The sequence below is a fragment of the Dromaius novaehollandiae genome, chromosome 9 (assembly GCF_036370855.1).
Source record: "Dromaius novaehollandiae isolate bDroNov1 chromosome 9, bDroNov1.hap1, whole genome shotgun sequence".
Taxonomy (NCBI): domain Eukaryota; kingdom Metazoa; phylum Chordata; class Aves; order Casuariiformes; family Dromaiidae; genus Dromaius; species Dromaius novaehollandiae.
The window spans coordinates 23556520-23576188 of record NC_088106.1 but is presented as its reverse complement, the minus strand read 5'-3'; the positions used below and the strand labels follow the sequence as shown (position 1 = coordinate 23576188).

At 38.9% G+C, this 19669-nt stretch overlaps 1 protein-coding gene across 1 annotated transcript in view; it reads right to left on the bottom strand.

The window, feature by feature from the left end:
- The window catches only part of SLC25A36 (solute carrier family 25 member 36), a 37742-nt gene that overhangs the window by 14749 nt on the left and 3324 nt on the right, over positions 1-19669 (bottom strand). Inside the window, exons 2-4 of the mRNA XM_064516934.1 lie at positions 12528-12698; positions 7008-7085; positions 2850-2950 (exon numbers count right to left, since the gene is read on the bottom strand). Coding sequence (XP_064373004.1) covers positions 2850-2950; positions 7008-7085; positions 12528-12698 — 350 coding nt within the window. The remainder of the gene's footprint in view (positions 1-2849; positions 2951-7007; positions 7086-12527; positions 12699-19669) is intronic.

The following is a 19669-nucleotide window of genomic DNA, read 5'->3' as shown; positions in this document are numbered from 1 at the left end:
TAGCAAAGGGAATTACATTAATTTCTAATTGCATAAGGCATCAGTTACCAATACGTAGCATAATTGATCCTCCTCAGGATAAAAAACCCTAAAAACTGGAATAAAACCAAAAAGTATGCTTTATCTTGAGAAGGAAAAATCAGGCATAAGAGCAAACAAAAAAGGCTTAAATTATACTCAAGATTTTAACTATCAACACAATACTTCATTAACAGAATAAGATACAGTACCTCAGCTTCTTGCTCCACAAATACTATGTGCGTAAAATAGTCCTTATTAACAATAAGGTTAGTCTAGCCTTAGACACTCCTATGCATTACATATACCATAGGTAAACACTTTCTCAGGTTGACTACTCACAGTGCTTTCATACAACATATGCATGAGCCAAAACTATGGATAGGTTACAGAAAGTTAAGTTTTTAAACTATTTTTGCATCATTATTGTATTTTGGAACTCACAGGCAAAAATTTCATAGTACAACTACCACCTCATGATCATTAGGTAACAGCAGTCATGTAAGAGAGGTCATATTCAAAACAAAAACCCTGTCATTTGAGACCAAGTTCCTTACTGAAACCAATGGCAGCTGCAAGAGATAAAAAACCAATACTGATTATTTTCACTAGTTGTTAGAAGCCTTTATTCACCTTGCCAATATAAAATTTTAAGTTCCAAAACACATCATCACGAGCTTCTGTGTTAACCTGTTTAACTCAGCTAATTAAGAGCTCGTATTAGATCTTGTCCCTGTATTTTGCCATTTCCTTAAGTTGATTTACACCATATAGCAATATAAACCTTGCAGGCAAAACTTTGAATGTGTTTTCTGAAATACATACAATTACATAACAATTACAAAAACAAGAAGGTTAGCACTTTCCCAAAAGCACTGTTAATTTAACTACAACCCTTCACATATGAATCAGAATAGTGCCAGTACTCAGTATATTGTTTGTCAAAGAGCCTTCTTTTACAGGGTTTCCAGAGAATGCCTGGACTATACAGTGCTAAGCTATTTCAAGAGGAAAAAGAAAAAACAAACAAAAAACTGTGACCTGTAGTGGGAACTTGCGTTCAGTTTCACCAGCCATATGGTTTATGAATACAACTGCAAAACTAAATAGGTGTCAGAAAGATACAGCCACAAAAGTGTTCAGTATTAAAGCTGGTAGACATGTGTTAAAGTAAACAGCAATTAAGAGTCAAAGACATGTACCCCAGTCTCCAGTAGTCATAAATGCAAATACATAATACCAGCCTTTTGGAAGGGAAACAAGTCAACATGCAGATACAGAACTCCCCGATAAACTAGAAATCTGTTACTTCAAACACTTGGGAAAAGCTACTGTGGTGCATCTCTACAGCAATTCTTTCCATTATGGAAAGAGGACAGCAGCTTCTACAATGCTCTGAACCTTTAGTCATCTGCAATACCATACCACATAATTTATACACGTAGTCTCCAGTCAAAAAGTGTTAATCCATTTTTCTTATCTTCAGCTCTTTGTCAAGAAGATAAAACATGTCTAAATTCTGAGGGGGGGAACACATGGGTAATAAATAGGAAGAAAACAATTGCACAAGTAGGGTTTCTGGAACAATTAACTGATTGGGATGAACTTTTCATGAAACCCCTCCCAATCCTTTCCCCAATCAATGCTGTTCACCTACAAACAAACAAAAAGAAAATACTTGGCAAGTGATGTACTCAGTCTTTTGATGAAGTGAGCATCCTACCTTGCCTGTTTAAGGCAAAATGACTGTCCTTATGTTTAAGTCATGACAAGTAAATATTGCAACCATATTTCTCAAGCACTAGAGATGAGCACGTGATACATAAGCAAAAAGCCAGTATCACTCCAATTTACTATACTAGATATCAATTTCTTTGTATCAGAATCAGCAAGTTCTAAGAGTTATGCTGTTCATTCTCATGTCACAATTGACAGTCCTTCTAATATTGCCAGTGCTCTAGTTATATACACTGGTTGTAAAATTTGACATCAATTAGGAAGTTCAACAGGCTATTGTAATATGGTCAGAATCCACCTGTAGTGTCTATAGCTTAGACAGAAGAAAAATTGAGAGGAAAAAGATGTATTTATGTAGGAAACAGGCAAAGTATTGCCAGCTGAAGCTCTGATTTCCACAGCACAAGTCCATTATTGGAACTCAAGTTTGGCTTTAACTCCTTGTTCACAATCCCAACACAATGAAACACAAAGCAAGCAAAGATTGGTAATGGCTAAAATATACCAAAGTTACATTGCAGAATAAAGTGGAAACTAGTTTCCAGAGATAAAAGATGAATACTACAGAAATCTGCTCTTTTATGCTGTATTGGTAGTAGAACAAAATAAGTGAACCACTACCCAAGCAAAGGGTATGTGCATTTTTAAAACAAGTACCTGCAGGCACATTTCAGAAAGACAAAAAATAAGTCAGATACACAAAGCTGTAACAGATAAAACAAAGGTGAAAATAACATTAAAAAGCATTAAGCCTGAGTTCAGTGCAGACAATGTCATTTTTAGCTTGCAGAGCAAAGATAATTACTGTGTTTAAAGTGTTCATTTTACATTTCACAAAATGCATCAAGAATGCAGGCATGCAGTTTTCCTGGAAAAGACTATTCACATGTACACAATTAAACATCTTCATTAAGTGCAAGCTTTCATGCACATATTCTCCAGATGGCTTTTGTGTCTACCAGGATGCCAAAAAATAAAATTGCTACAACCAGAAGTCATTCAATAACTGAGTATTCTATTTTTCCACATTTATTGCCACCTCATCTATCAGTAGGACTCTAGAATGAAGAAGCTAAAAAGTTACAGATCCTTACCTGCCACGCCAGCTGAAATCATGTGTACTTGGGTAGAATCTGGATTGAAAATATTGTTCAACTTTTCCTTGCAGTTTGAGTAAGCAGCAAAATATATCGCTCTAAAATTAGAACAAGAACCAAGTTATGTTACATTTTATGCTTTGATGCACTTACAAGCAGTGCCACTGGCTTCACTAACTCAAAATGATCTTGCTTGAAGTTTTGTCTCTTAAGTAAAAAGCTATTCAAGGAATAATTCATACAAAGCAATGTGAACATTTTAGGAATGAAAGAGTGAGTACATTTTACAGCTTTATTTCTTCCTCAGAGCTAGTTAACACTTGGTGAGGTAAGGGATAGATGGCTGTAAATATGGCAGTGTTTTCTGTGATATTAGGAAATTTGGCCTGGGAAGTAAAACACTGAACTGACAATTGAAGTTACAGTTGTATATCTCTTCAATAAAACATTAGCTTTTTTCTTGAAATTGTAATGCTATTGAAATGATCTTATGCTGTTAGAACATCAGCAAGCATGCTAATATATTTCATTTTATTAAAACAGCACACAATCATATTTAAAAAGGTAGAAAAGCTGTACAAATGAGATCTACTGTTTGTTTCCTTACTTCTGTATTGAGAATAGATGCTTAGATTTTTCCTGAATACATGAGAAAAATATTTATAAACTTGTACCACATTATGTAAGCTGATATCAAAGTTAGATACAAAAGTTAGCATGCCAATGCAACATTATGAAAAAGCTCAGTAAAACTATGAAACTGATTTTCTAAGTATATAGAACTGACATTTGAGGCTGGTAACTCAGATTTCTGTTTAAATAACAGTCTACAGAGACAAAAATGAACATGAGTTTTCATGAACAGAACATTAACCTCATTAGCTGAGCAAACATGTTTCTTTATAATAAAAAAAATGATAAAGTGCTTGCTTCATGGGCATAATTTCTAAAATGGGATCTGAACTCAGTTGAGTACACTGAATGTCTTATGAAATAAGCTTCTCTACAGCTTATTTAAACAAAGAGCTGCTGTTAAATCCACTTAGCTAATGCTTAATTGAAACGAAGTACTGAATGGAGACCGAGTGCGCAAGAAGGGAAGGAGCAATGTGTTGATTTTAAGATTTCACATGTTACAGTGAGTATACACTTTTAGTATGAACACTGGACAACAACAAAAACTCCAAACCCCACAAGCTAAATACTTTACCTGGGGGAAGAAAGGAAGTGAACTGGAAGAGTCAGCTAAACATGTAACTTTCCAAAATGAACTACAACTACTTTTACACCAGCATTGAGGATAGTCACGGACAAAGTGAACTTCCCTTGCTGTATAAAAAGTCTCATGCATTGAGAATGATTGTAACAATGTACTTTAATCTCTTGCCATTAGAAGAAAAAAACCAAAAAACAAAAAAGCAGTACTGCTAAAGAGGAAAGGGGAAAAAAGGCAACTAAGTGCTAAGGTCCAAGAACTTGCTTCCTACAGAGTAATGGTGCAGAGATCGATCTCGCCTTTAAGGGCTGATAAGTTCAGGGGAAAAAGGTACCTTTACTTTCCTCCCACAAAAGAAGAAAGTGAGAACTAGCAGAATGCGACTAGGTCCACATGCATGCATGTGCTTGCAATAGTGCAGAGTAGTAGAAAGTGGAAGGATAAGAGCACAATAAAGATAAGCAAGAAGAGATGACAGCACTTCTCTTACTGCATGCAAGCAGATGTTAGCACAGAGTCAGCACTGAGCCAGGGGGTACCAATTGCTGACACTACCTGCAGACAGTGAGCAGCACAAGTTTGGCAGTCCATTCTGTAAGGTTCCTATCAGGAGATGCACACAGCATTTTTGAAATGGAGGTGTAATCTATTTTTTAAAAAGTGTTAAACAGATGCACCCAAAACAGTCTTTTACAATAACAAATCTTTCCTCCATTTAAAGACTCAAAAGAGTTTTTAGAACACTGATGGAGAGTACTCAGAAGAAGCCCTCCTCTATTATATTTCACTTTAAGCCACAGCATTTTATCTCAAGACAGCTGCTTTATAACAGAATCCGATTTCTCACTGTGAGTATATTTGTTACTGAGAAACAGTCAGTGAAGCTAGTCAGAATTTCAGAGTATAGGTCAAGGGAAAAGTAAGCAGCAATAGATGAATCCCAGAAGAAAGGTTCTGTTACAAAGATGACAGAAGCTTTCCTATATAACCAGGCCTTCAATACAAGAGTTTCCATAGCTCTTTCGTGAGGAATTCTTCAGCCTAAGTGACTAGGACTTTAGCAATTAAGTACAACTCAGTTGTGCCATTAGAAGTGATAGCTTTGAAATTTAGTAGGCTTTAAGAGTTACCTTGGTCTGTGATCAAGTCTGACATATACCCAATTCAGTCACACAATCCTAAAATGCAAGCTTTTATCTGTGAAGGAATGCCAATAAGAAAAGATTAAAGTTTAGTTTGAGATGTGCTCACCACTGTTAAGTTGTTTTTTTAATGCCAAATATGCCAGATTTTTGTCAAACTGATTAAAGCTGTAAGCTACAATTACACATAGCTTTATTATGGAAAGACAACATACAGAGAGTGACAGGAAGAAAAGAAAGGGATAGGAAGAGAGAAGTTTCCTAGCAGCTGTTAGAACTGGAGGGTACCAACACTGAACATTCAGACCTATACTGCACTATTAAGCACATTCTTCAATTTAGGGATTATCTAGATTAAAAACTGGTACAGTAACCTTCTGTCCTTACCTCTTTTCACTTTCCTCATATAATACCTGCATGTTTTTTTGTTGGCTATTCCTAATTTAAGCTACACATACGAGTAGTATCATATTCAGGGAAGCCTTCAAGTGCTAGTTTCCATATAACAGATTAAGAGACCCTGACTCTGGATTTTGCATAGAATCTCTTCAGAAATGAAATGAGTGTATCTAGAATGATGCAATTTTATGTGCTAGTATCCCACAGCGATCAAGAATACAGAAAGCTGCTAGAATTTTCTTCAGCTCTTCCAAACAGTAATGCTAAATTAGCGACCAGAAATTACCTCAAACACTAATTCCTTAGAATGTCTACGCTAAACACTAAAATATTCTAATTTCTGAACAATGCTTTTGTGCTGAATCATGCTGAAGATCTACAGATTATTTCCTCCTCTGTCAGACTTTTGTACAAGACATATCAATACTGAATAGAAAGTCTAGTCTGATCAGTTTTTTCCAAAAGATTATGGCCTTAAACTAGAAAGTTTACAGTTTTCCCCAACTGTGTGCAGGAAGTAGGAATAATCATTCTGTTATGAACAGTGAAGGGTTCAGATCAAAAAAACAAGTGAAAGCAAGGCACTGAAATCAAAGGAAGAATAAAGTTAGTGTGGGATATATTCCCTCTGCATAAAAACACTTCTCTTGAAAGCAGAATAGCAGGGAGTTGCTACAAGAGTAGGCCAAAAGATGTCATAGACTCATCCATGATTAAGTAGTTACACTAGTTTTATACAGTTTTGTTTCTATACTGAGAGCAGCAGTGCCACTGCCAGTAACACCAGATTTATGTTCTGCGCTGCTGCATACTCTGATGCTGCCCCACTACCCTTTGGAGTCCAGTCCAGTGCCACATTTGCTTCATGTGTGACAGCTGTAGATGTCTCATCCAACCTGTTCCTTCCCTCTTTCGAGTTTCAAACCAGCCTTCCGGCTGCAGGAGGCCACCAGCCTGTGCTTCACCAGAATTCAGGAAAGGAGAAAGGCCCAGTGTTTTGAGGCTACATTCACACAATTGCTTCCTGAAGATGAGGATCACACCAAGGCTTAATCTGCCCTTGTATTTTCATAGGCACAAACTTGTTATTTACATGTGCAACTCAATCATCTTCTTCCCTAACCAGACAAGTCTGCATAACTTACAGTATACAAAAGCCCTGGTATTAGTAATTTCTGAGCCAGCAGGCACAGAGATGCAGACTGGATCTGCAGAGTACACAAGCAGCTCCATTTGTTTCCCGGACACCAGGATTACCCTGAAAACACAGGCTACCCACTACTAAGTATTTACACTGTGGATGCAATGACTCATTGAAATAAACCCTCAGTCTCTTGAATAACAGAGCAACCAACATTTCTGAGTTATTTCACTTACTGAACATCTGTTTGTATTTACCTGGAAGGAGCAACGCCTACCAAATTAGGACCCAGCCCTCTAAAGAGGGAACGAGGACCTTCCTTTTGCAAGATCATCCTAGAAAACAAAAAAGTGACAGTACTTTAACATTCATATCAAAATTAAGGAAAGCACTAACCACCATTACAACTTCATCATTTTAAGTTTTATTCTTTGTGTACATACAGGTTAACTCCGACAACGTAGTGCTGACTACAAAAGACTAACGACTTCCTAGAAGCTGCATAGAATAAAAATCTAATTACATTATTGCTTAACAAGCAACAAAAATTCAGGAACTAAAGGCAGAAGTAAAACCTTATGCTGTTAATATGGACTTTCCTCAAGGATCAAACACCAGGTTATCTGTCCTCAGAAAGTTACAGAGAGTATCCTTCTATTGGAAAGGCCTCTCGCCTCCTCATGCAAGGGAGCCCATTGCAAAGGGGTTTGGGCCTGACTGAAAAGGGACTCTACCCACACACACACACACACACACACACACACACACACACACACACACACACACAAAAAAAAAATCACTTTGTCAGATTAGAGCTCTAACATCTTGTGGGACCAAGTCCACTATAAACATAACTATGGAAAGAATCCTTCTGGCAGGGGAGGTTGTCACTTGTTTTTAAACAGAGACAGATGCAAGCAGTGAAGTGGGATTTAAGTGAGGCATTACTAATGTGTTTGAAATAGTGTCCTATTAACTATGATTTTTAGAAAAAAGATGAAGGTGTACACCAGTATATAGAAACATATCTTGGCATAATAAGGTTTCATTAGAGGATATCCATTAATGTTTAGTTCTATCTGTCCAACAGCCTAGATGCTAATCAGGTATGGTATAAAATAAGTGGGACATGGGAGGATAAAAAGTGACTGTCTGTATCTCTACCACTACAAATTGCTAAATAGATTCAGAATTTAAGCTAATCCTTAACTATTCCACTGGATGTTGCAATACAAAACTCATCATTTTGAAACACTGTCCAATACACACAAATATTTTTCAGGTATCTTTCTAAGAGACATGCAGGTTAATCACAACTCAATTACCCAATAACAAACTTTAATGATGTATAAATGGCTTTGTTGACTGAGTATACTCTCAGAACAGCTGAAAACTATTTATAGCAGTGAAGGAAATTTCAAACCTATTCTGATTTCCAATGACAAAGTATCTATTCCACCACAGTTCTGCTGCCAAATGAAGTGTTAAAGATGTTTATTTGTAAGCCAAATAAAATGCTGGTATTTTACAGTTATATTGATATGAAATAATCACCATCACTGGTTAGGAATGCTGGCATATAACATGTCCAGCAACACCTTGGCTTCATGTCGATAACAATTAGATATGACTTCACTTTGTGGGTAGAGTTGCTCCCCAGCAATAACTAGAAGACTGAACACATATGTTGAAAAAGCCATTTGGAAATCCCAATTACTTAGTTTAACATGCTTATCATCCTGAAAACCTTTTTAAAACTTACTGAAGGAGCTATTCCAAAAATCATCGATTCCATAGGGCTCTGCATGAGCCCACCATCAGATTATAGCAAATTTGAACCCAACTGACATCAGCAGGGAGTTGTGTAACTTGAAATAGTTTGTTGGCATAACCAATCCAGCAGCTTCCCCCAGTGTGGATGTTTTCCAATCAGGAACAGAGCTCCTATATCCAGTCCTTCAGGACCTTTTTTTTTTTTTAATATGCTTTTCACACAACTATGAAGAGAAAAGGGGTTTTCTCCTTTTAAAGTGAAAAGGGAGAATTGGCTTGGGACTCAGGGTCAGAAGCAAAAAAAAAAAAAAAAACTTGTCATTTAACAGTGAATTCAGAGCTTGCTCTTTCTTTTTTTAAAGCCAGCTGAAGTTTCAACAATTAAGTGAATAATTCTGTTTTAAAGCAGAATTATTAAGAGCAAACAAGCAGAAGCAGAGTTTCAGTAGTTATTATACTCAAACTGTAGCAGATTTTGATCAACTGAAACATTACAAGCCTTCTCCCATACAGTATGGAGGGTGATACTTACAACAGTGTTCAATATAATGGGCATTTGACAACCCACAGCAACCAGTTCCCAGGGAAGTAGCATCAGTAGGTTGAGTTATACCAGTTTTTCCCATGGTTATAAGAATGAGGCCACATACACAGAAAGTGTGCTGGCAGAACACGGAAACAGATTGTCAGACCTGTCTTGGAAGCGTCTTTCTGGCTGTTTAACAGGCTTTAGAACTGGGACATGAGGCACCCCAGTGAGTTCTGAAACACCTCTCAGGCAACTGGGTTTAAGAGTGAACATACTTTTATATTATATTTGGAGTCAATATTCATGATGTCACTCAGGCCAGGCCTTAGTGGAAAAATATATCTTAAGCTCAGTTTAGGATTAATTCAGAGAACAGATCGGTCTTACAAGCCACTTAACAATACACAAGAAAATTCAGCATTTGTAAACTAAGTGATTTGGCAAAAGCAATGAAGAGATGACCGTGCTGCATCTGTGTAGAAACTCATTTACCACTTTAAGCAATCTCATCAGCAAATACCAGAAGACCTACAAGAGAAGTTTTAGCAAAAGATCTGGCAGAACTCTATGTCTTTATTCTGCAACTATTATCAGTAACAGTGCTGCTGAAAGCTCCACTCCCTACTTGTGAAAGAAAGGGCTATTTTTACCATAAGGCAGTCCTGCCAGAGAATGGCAAGTAAAGTTCTGGACCACACAGAGGAAGTGATTTCTACTGCATATAATCTGCTCTGCAAGCCTTTCATTAGTTACAATATAAAGACAAAAATCGAAAGAGTTGAAATGGACCCACACAAATATGTAGTAGTTTCTCTGGACAGTCATGTTTTTTCTTCCCCCTTCATTTCAAAAGGCATTTCAAGAAAACCTGAGTTTCCTCCATAAAGCAGGAAAGCTTCTCCAGACACCGTTATAAGAAATCTAGATTATGGACAAAGTCATCCATGAATGCAGTTGTTCTACTAACTTAACTACTTCAGCAAGGTGCGATTTTTCTTCTAAAAACTCATCAGCAAAATTTCTGCTATAGAAATTAACATGTCCACACAAAAAGAGAGGACTGCTTTAACATCACTACAATTAAACATTACACTGATGTATAGATGCACATATAGTATGTGCGTGCATACAAAGCAAAAGCAGCATCAGTGCTTTAGATTTAGGAGCAAAGTGCATCGGGCCTGTTTTCCCCCCCACCCCTAAGATTACATACTGACTTAGAAGAGCAAAAGTTAAGACAAATCACAGCTGAATTTTCCTTAACAGCAGGCAGACACGATTATCAGTAACTGCCACAGCTACACTCTTCTGTATTCACAGACACGAGGTAGAAGAGCATCAGTCTATACTGAAAATAAAATAACCCTTTGCATTGGAAAGCAAAGCCTAAGTGTCTGCACAGTTTATCAAAAGAGGTAAATGGCAAGTCCATGGTTGGAAGAGCAGCACAAATGTTCCATGTGGCCCCAGCTGACCTGCCTATGTCACATGGGGGAGTCTATTGCAAGGCCAGTCAGATTTCCATTATCTAAGACCTCTGATTTAAGTTTAGCAAGGTCAGATATGGCAGGCAGCAGCAATATGAAACACCCAACAGATCATTTAGGAAGAAGAGATTTCACTTTTATTGCCAGAGGCTGCAGTCACCTGAACTAGCTCTTCTGAGATTGCTTCCTGACACAGATGTCTTTGAGGTCACCTCTGTTGACACTGAGGAGTCAGGCCAAGAGTGATTCTGCAGCAGTTAAATCAAGTTCTGACATCATTTGCCTGAGTGTCCCTGCTTTCAGTATTGCAAGCTCACTCCTGAGCTCTGGAGCAGCACTGTACCCTGCAATTAATTTGGTACGAGAAAAGAAAACAATTGAACTGTGACACCTGCAATCCAGAAAGTAGCAAGTGACAGCACAGGCATGACAGAGTGACAGGGAGATCCAGTTTGATTTCTCCATTAAACCCACCAACAATAGCAACCCTATCCTTTTAACCAGAGAGCAAAATATATCCCATACCTAAATATTTTTATTAATACAATTCATTGCCATGTCATTCAGGATTTTTTTTCATATTTACTGTATTTAAATGACTTGACAAGACCTCAAAAGTTACTTGGCATCTCAGTTGTTTGCTTCTGAAACAGCATAAAACATCTCAGCAAAAATTATAAAACCAGCAGCAGGGATGGGGGGTGGGGGGCGGAGAAACAGGCCTACAAATAAGGTTCACCAGACCTCCACCTCAGTCTGCATTTGCTTCCTGGGAAGGCAGATATAAACCCATCCCTAAACCTAAGATAATGTGGTTTTCAAGTAAAAAAAGACTTCCGGGGCACATGAAACATCTGTCCACCCTGCTATTCATTCAGATGCATTTCTCCATAGTGGATTAAAAACCCAAAACTCAGGGAAGAAGCTGAATGGTTTAGCCTCAGTGAGAATCTAATAAGACAACAGCCAGTATTTTGGATGAAGCTCTCCTTCCCTCTCACAATCTGAGCCCTTTCTGTCCCACACATCTTCCCAACACATTCACCCAGACTCTTACCTGTATGAGGGCTCTGAAACAAAGCTTCCAGAATAAAACCTACCCCTTCCATCTAAGCAGCTATTTGGGTACAAACTTCTGTCTCTCTACAAACTTCCTCTTCTTGCTGAAGAACGAGGGACAGCTGAGCCTGGTCTGGGTCTTACCAAAGTCCCTGTACTCCAAGGAGCAGCAGGAGGCCCTTCCTAGAGGAAAACTCTTCCCGACCTCAAATACTGAGGGTACCTTCCCATAACTGGCTAGCTTGAGATCACCAAGAGAAAAAAGTGAAATCTGCCTGTGGTACGTACTAGCAGTGCAACTGTGGCCACACATCTCTCCAGATGGCTATTGGAGATGAGCAGTGGTAGGAAGGGGAGGAAAGCCAGTCCCTGTTCGGTGAGGTGCCACATGTACAGAATGCCCCAGGCCATGGCAGAATCTGGTCTTGCTTGCCTCTTACTGGCTCAGGAAAGTGTGACTACTCATGTCCACCAGAAAATACCAAAAAGCAAGAAGGGTGCGGGATAGTGATAGAGAAGAAAGGAACTAAGAAGCTGAGTTAGTTTTCACAGGGCTTCTTACCTCCAAATTCAGCTACAACTAGGATCTGGACACAAACCAGTGGTAGAAGTCTTAACACCACTGCTTCTTCAGGAGGAAAATAAACAGCCTGACACTTGTGTTATATACCTTCCAGCAAGTTTTTAGGAACATACTTTGGAGGGATGAAGCCTACAGGCTATGTATGCTCTGGCTAATTCCAGGTACAAATTCAAGCGTGAAGGACATTTGGAAAAACCAGAATGCACAATTTAATTACAGTTTTAGAGGGAAAACATGGAAAGTCATGTCATTGTAACATCATGGAAACAAAAGAATTTGAAACTCCTACATGAATTTTGCTTAAACCTTCCCCCTCCTCCCCCAGCCTAGTAATGTTTGCACTTACTTCAAACAATGGAGAGGTCCAGGAGAAACTCTAGTTACTCGATTGACAGTAGCACCATTCACAGTGTTGAGATGGACTTCAGAGATGTAGAGAGTCACAGAGGAAGACTGCAACCTTGTTTTCACGACTTCTAGTGGACATGTCAGAATTGCACCAACAGTACCTCCACATCTGCAAAGAGGAAAAAACCACCACATTCTAAATCGCAAAGAAATTGAAGAATATTATTAGCATACAATTAGTGTTATTATTCAACATAGTCAAATGTCAAGAGGTGAAGCAGCAACTGAAGCAGGCATGACAATGCTGTAGTTACTGTCCTCAAATGAAAGCCATTTGTTAAGTCAGTTTGTCTTTGTTAGTCCCATAACAGAGTGAAAATTTAAACAGATAAAGTTCCCCAAAGTAGTGAAGATGCACAATCTTCAGTACATACTGTTCAAATCAGTTCTGAAAGGCAGCTTAGTATCGCAAATGTTTAACTCCTTATGGTAAAATTTAACTTTTTTTTGAATGTTTAATGTGCTCCTGACTACAAGGGAGATGCCAAAAAAATCCTTAATGGTAGAACAGATTTATGCACTATGCACACAAGGCTACACACATCAGTCCTTGGAGAGCTAGTAAAGACCACAGCGAGGCAAAATGATTTAATAAAACACTCTCATGAAGACATCTTCAGCTATTTTCAAAATCCCCTTTCTATCTTGGGCACAGTGCCATGACAGCATTGATTCTGAGTATTTCCTGCATTCTGCCCATTATGGAAAGAGACCTAGTTGTGAGTACACAACACTGGAGTTGGATCTGGGGAGACAAAAGACCTTTTTGAGTGGCTAACCAGGTGAAGACGTGCACATTTTGCTACACTCTGCCACTCATTTCTGTAAGAAAGCAGTGCATGATTTGTGCTGACAGTAGAGTTGTTCTCATTCTGCTGGAGTAGAGTACAGCCAAGAACACACTGCCTTTTAGCAGTTTTGCTCAGAGGGTTGTTCAGGTGCTTGTCCATAACCTATTTACTAATAATCTACACTCCTATCTGCTTAACTAGGATCACAAAAGGCCTGAGGGAAAAATACCAAATCCACTAGTTTTAATTCTAAAGACAACCCCAAATTTCCTTCAATATTACCATTACCTCCCCCAGCCCCAGAAAGCTTTCCTTGAGCCTTTTCCAAGATCAGTATTCTGTCTCGTCACTTGGCCAAATCTTTCTCAAAACTAAGTCCAGAATACTATATGCAACAATTGCTCCTTGCTCCTTCCTTCCCCCACCAAAATTTAAATTTGGCCATTCATGCTACTAACACCACAGTCTGAAATCCACTAACAACCACACAAATACAATTCCTACTAAATTCAAAGGGCCTGTGTTCACTTCTCTAACGGAGGAGAGCTACTATTTGACACTGACAATCACTGAAAAATAATTAGCAGCTATTTTGTTAGAACAGAAGAGACTCAAGCTCCAGGAACTTGGGAAAAAAAGTTAGGCTTGTTGAATAACACTTTTCTTAAGCAGTGTCTTCCAGAATGCAAAGGAGAGTTCAGCGTACATATGGGAAATAACAGCTAGGACTCAATAACTGTCCTACAGACTTTCATATAAAAGCTTTTAGAGTCCAAGTTTAGTTCTTTTCTACCACAGAGAATACTGAAAACACAGCAGTTGTTAGCACAGCACCGTATCCTAGAAGCAGCTAATCTGTGTTTGATTGAACTGAGCTTACAGTACCAAACAGCCGCAGAGAATGATGATACTTGATCACGATCACTTAGGCTCCACTTGAACTAGTGACCTACAGGTATACTATTACCTGTGCCTGGAGACATCCTGTCCCACCCCTAACTCCAACATTAGACTGAAGTTTATTCTCTTCCAAGTTTTAGGCAAGGAAAGAAAATAAGTTTTTCAGTCTAGGGAAGAAAATTCACTGGAAGATGGAAGACAAAGTCTTCCAGTGTATGCAGTGATACACACTGATTCAGTGGACAGCTTTTGGAGTAGCATGTTAAAGAGATCTCTCAATAAGCAATTCAATTGCCCATTCTTTTAATATTAAGCTACAGAAAGTTTTAAAGATAGGAGCTGCAGTAAAATATGTACTAACACTTTGTTCAGCCAGTGTTAGAAGCAACAAGAACCTGTAACATGTCAAAGTAGATGACATCAAATACCGTAAGAGCCATGGAGAGGGTAGGCCTCAAGACTGTTTGACGTGCATCTTTAGACACTGAAATACTCCAGACAGACAGCAAGTACTGTATTTTCATATATGTGATGTGCAGTTCAACAGCAGCCAAGGCTGCACAGTAATGTGCATGTGCAGGAAATACTGCAAAAAGTTGGCCTTGGCATTTATTTTCCTTCTTGTAACCCATATTATGCTCCCTCTAGTATCTTCCAGTATTTGATTTGGGGCAGGTTATCTGAGCAAATTGCTTTCAAATAGCAGAAACAGCAAGAGAACACAGGTTATTCAAGCTATGATTCATATTCATGAGAAGATAAATATTATGGATATGGCAAGAAAGCAGGAGGAGAAAACTCAGTCCCTATTCTGGTAACAGGGTTTGCAATTTGGTGCATTTATTGTCCCAGACTCCACAGCTACACTGCACTGGAGAACTTTCCCAGAGCTGAAAACTAACACAGAGCTGCAGCTTGTATTCTGTGCTCTACTCTGCTCCACACCCAAATCACTGCAAGGGACATCTGGCTGCAATGGCACTTCTGTCAGACATTCATTACGGCTAGACAAGAAATACTGCACTCAGCTAGGGGTTTCCTAGATTACTAGGGAAGAGGACAGACATACAACCATCCAACATTGCTTCTTTTGTAACTCTGCCTACAGCCAATGTTGCTCCACAATAACCTACTGACATAACAGCAGCTTGGCCTACATCATTTCTATTAGCATCAAGAGAAGCAGCAGACCAACCACTTCACTCTACCCATGCCATATTCTGCTCAACTCACGATTTGAAATAAACAACATACTTGGCACAACTTCTTATTGATGTGGTTCCCCCTCCCCCCCCCCCCCAAACAGTTTAAGAAGTCACAACCTAACTTGAGAATATCCTGCATATTTTCCACTAGCTACTGGCAGTTTAAATGAGAATGTGGAAGGAACAGAATTTTAAAGATCTCAAATTGCCACTCATTAGGAGCTCCTCAGCTCTTTTTACAAGTGCTGTGTGGTTCTTTGTCACTCAAAGGAGTCTTTGCAAAACTCCAAGTCTTTTCTTCTACGAAAATGGAATACCTTACTCACCCAGGCCTCAGAAGTCCCACACAACAGAGAAAGCATTTCAGATTCAAAGAGTGAGTGGTAAGTCCCCAGATGTTGAAGAACCAGACCTCACTTAGGTAGCGACAAGATTCAAGTTTGAACTGAGGCACTAAGTGAAAGCATAACCCAGAAACAGCATTGATTATATAATTCACTTGAACTTCAGTTATATACTGCAATACTTGGAAAAGAAGTCAGTTCATGATATAACAGACTGTCAGTAAACATAGTTTGCAGGTAAAGAGACAATAACTCTGCAATCTGTACAAATAACACAACTTTTATTTAAGGAGCATGCCAGCTGTTCTGCCATCAGTATCAATGACAAGAGTGTAGCGTACCTAGAAATACATGTACATTTGCTGCCTTGCTTATTTAATAGATGACTACTGCTACAAATATTGTGAAAGAAACAGTTACTTCTTTGTATCAGAAGTCCTGGCATGCCACTAATAGACAGCCACTAGTTGCAGGTTTAGCAGAAGTGTGTTCTATAAATTGTAGCAGACCACCACTACCATTCCTGCTTCCCTCCTCAGAGGCTTAGGTTTGGGGGCTCTTCTTCAGTCTGTGGCTTAACACAAATTAGAAAATGTTTTTCTAAGCTGTGATATTTTCGAATGTTAAATAATTGGATTTGCTTTCTCCCAAATAACAGGTGAGATTTTGTAAATTAACTGAGCAATTTCTACCTAAAAATCCTTTGGGCTTCAGCATCTCCAGTCATGTGCTAGGCCACATTGACTGTGACTTGTGAAAACACTAATATGTAATTTTTCCTCCAGGATTAGATGTGTTTCACCTGGTATAGGAAGTAAGCAAATACACTCATGCTGACAGAGCATAAACTGGAAGCTAAGAAGGGTAGAACTCGGAGCACTCCTGCCAACAGATAAACAGCAGGTGAGTTCTCTGGAAGTTACAGATAGCACCACAAGACAGGCCACAGTGCTAACTTCTGAAGCAAGGCAAGGCATCGTCCTAACACAGGGCACAAACCCAGCTCTCTATTCCAGACTTACCCCGTCCCCTCCCAAAAGCATTTAACTGTATGTGGTAGAAACACCTGACTATTAAAAACACCACTTTCATCTTACCTATCTCAACCCAAGAGCATGTTGCCTCATGGCAGCATGTCCTAAGTTTGATATATGCCTTTATTGATGTCTACCACAAGCCTTTTCAGCTTTGCCAAGTGCTTTTAAGAAAAAAGCCCTTAACTTCAAATCTTAGATTAGAAACACCTGATCATACAACAGGCTGGAAAACAGACATTTGCAAGCAAATCCACAAAAACAAAGCAATGGATGAGGGAGATTAAGGACCACCACTAACCACTCAGACATATCAAAGCATTAAACCTGCAAATTAAACCATATAAGTAGACACAAGAGACAAGTATGTACTCAGTGAAACAGATGGAGACACATATACTTCCTCTAACCTGCAGGACTGAGGCAAACTTACAACAAGCCAGTAGTAGAAGTAAGAACAATCGTCCCTACTTGACACAAGACCTCTTGAACAGAGGAATCTGGGAAGGCAGTGATGCAAGCCCCTTCTAAACAGCAGCTTATTCCAAAGGGCACCAATGCCAAAAGGGCACACAACTTGACCGCTAGCGCGCACTGCAAGTCCATCACTTCACCTGATTAACGAAGACAAGCCTGGATGCATTTGTGTTTGAACTCTGCTAGCACTTCAATACAGATACTCTGTGTAGAGAGCTGTTTTCCCCAGATGAACCTGTATTATTCATGAGGCTACACAAGGAAAGAAAGACAAATATGCTTCAAAACTCAATCCTGTCTGGCAATCAAGTCTCAGGTTCTATTTCCAGAGGTAGCTGCACAAGAAAGCCTTTTATAATAGCAAATTGAGGATACCAGCTACAGAATCACTGGCCTTGTCTAGGCTTGTTAGATGTCCTTCACTGTTACACTAGACCCCGGCAGCAACAGCAGAGACAGCTCCAGTGTGGATGAGGGTTTCACCATTTCAGCCAGTGGACTGTCCACATATACTCCTAAAGCAAATTAGTATTCCCAATGCTGACGGTGCCAGCTGATCTAGAACGGTAACTACACCGGTGCAAGAATCACCAATTTTTATACAAAGACAAAAAGATGAGGTTGCTAGTGCTAGCCTGAGATTCACCTTTCACAATATCTGCAACCACAGCCTCAAAGCCTCGTCAAAGATAACCTTTGGCCCTGTTATCTTGGGTCTTTTCCCCAACTGTTTGTCTTCTCTGTACGAAAAATGAAAGTTCCGTGCAAACACCGGCTTGCAAGAGAAATGGTAACAAAATCGAGCTCACAACTCTCTCAAAAGGGAAACAAGAACAAGCCACTTGCGAATGAAACTCCTGATCTCTTCACCACTTACTGCAAATTCAGGCCCCAAATCCATCAGTTTCATAGACCTGCCTTACAACACAAGAGTAATTTTCATGTCAACAAGCAAGTCACAGGTTTGGATATTTTAAATTGATAGTATCCCTCTTTGGAGGGAATTTAAGGCCTTAAACAAGTACAACACTCAGAAATAAGAAAGAATTGCATCTCATTAATGCAGAACTTCTAGGTTTTTCCTGTTATTATACTGCTAAACTTGTCTATTATACACCTCTCTATTTTTAGTTTTAACATGATGGCTATGAGCACTGGCAGCTAGAAAAGCATAATCCCCTTATGATTAACTGATTAGGCTTTTTTTGGCAAAGCTAAAAAAAATGTAAGTTTTGTGTTAACATTCTTGAACTAAAAATACTAATCAAACTTGATATTTTTAGTTAACAGTGTAAAAAATAAAATTGCCTTGATTTGCTGACATAAAAACCTACAAGAGAAAAACACCACAAGGGGAACAAGTATCACTAGTTTCCATCATCCAAAGCAAACACCAGCAAATACTAACATGTAAATTGTACTTTCTCTGAGAAACAGGGGCAAAAAAAAAAAAAAATGTTTACAGTATGACATTTGTATTAAGTAAAGGCAGCTGAAAACATCATTCATCTAGAAAGAAATATGAAAAATGCACCAGTTTCATGATTCTTAAAATACCAGCAGCTATTTCTGCACAACTTGTGATTCAGTCACTTCATGGAGCCAAACCAAAGCCTCTCAGTGCTTTAAACACCACATTTTTCCTGGAGGAATATCTGAACAGGTAAATAACCTGGAGTTGGTGCAGGAACATAGTGACCTTCTCCCATGGTTAAGGAGAGGAAGAACTGGTTCTGAAAGGCATCCACGGGTTATGCCAGAAGTGTAGTTCAGGGAAGAAGGGAGTCCAAGTGTCTGCATAACTCAGTTACAGTTTGACTGGCTATTTTCTGAAAGGCAGTTAAAAAAAAAAAAGCAACCAAACTACCTCCTAAGCTATCAACTAATATCTTCTTAAAAAACCTTCAAGGGCCTTTCACAGCCATTTTGCACACACTAACACTGTCTATCTTTGTAGAGAAAGAAAACACCTAAAATACATTTTCTGAATATTAACTATCTCAGCCACAACAACAAATTCGCTAAGAATGCCCATCAGGCAAAGAGCTAGTCAGGGTGCAGATAACTGCGTTCTACAGTCACAACAGAGCAGTGACGACTCCTCCCTATACTCACTCACATTAAAATAGAGAACAGTCAACTTTCTGCAAGAGACATGAGAAGCAAAGAAAGAATTAAGTGAAGCTGAAACCATCCAACCCTGGAGTCAAGAAATTGTCCACCTTCAAAAGGGACCCAAAGGAGTCCTTCTTGAGAAGGACCCAAAATAATCCTTCTAATCTTTTTGCTGAGGAGACAAAGTCCAGCCAAGTTTCCATGCTTGGAAAGA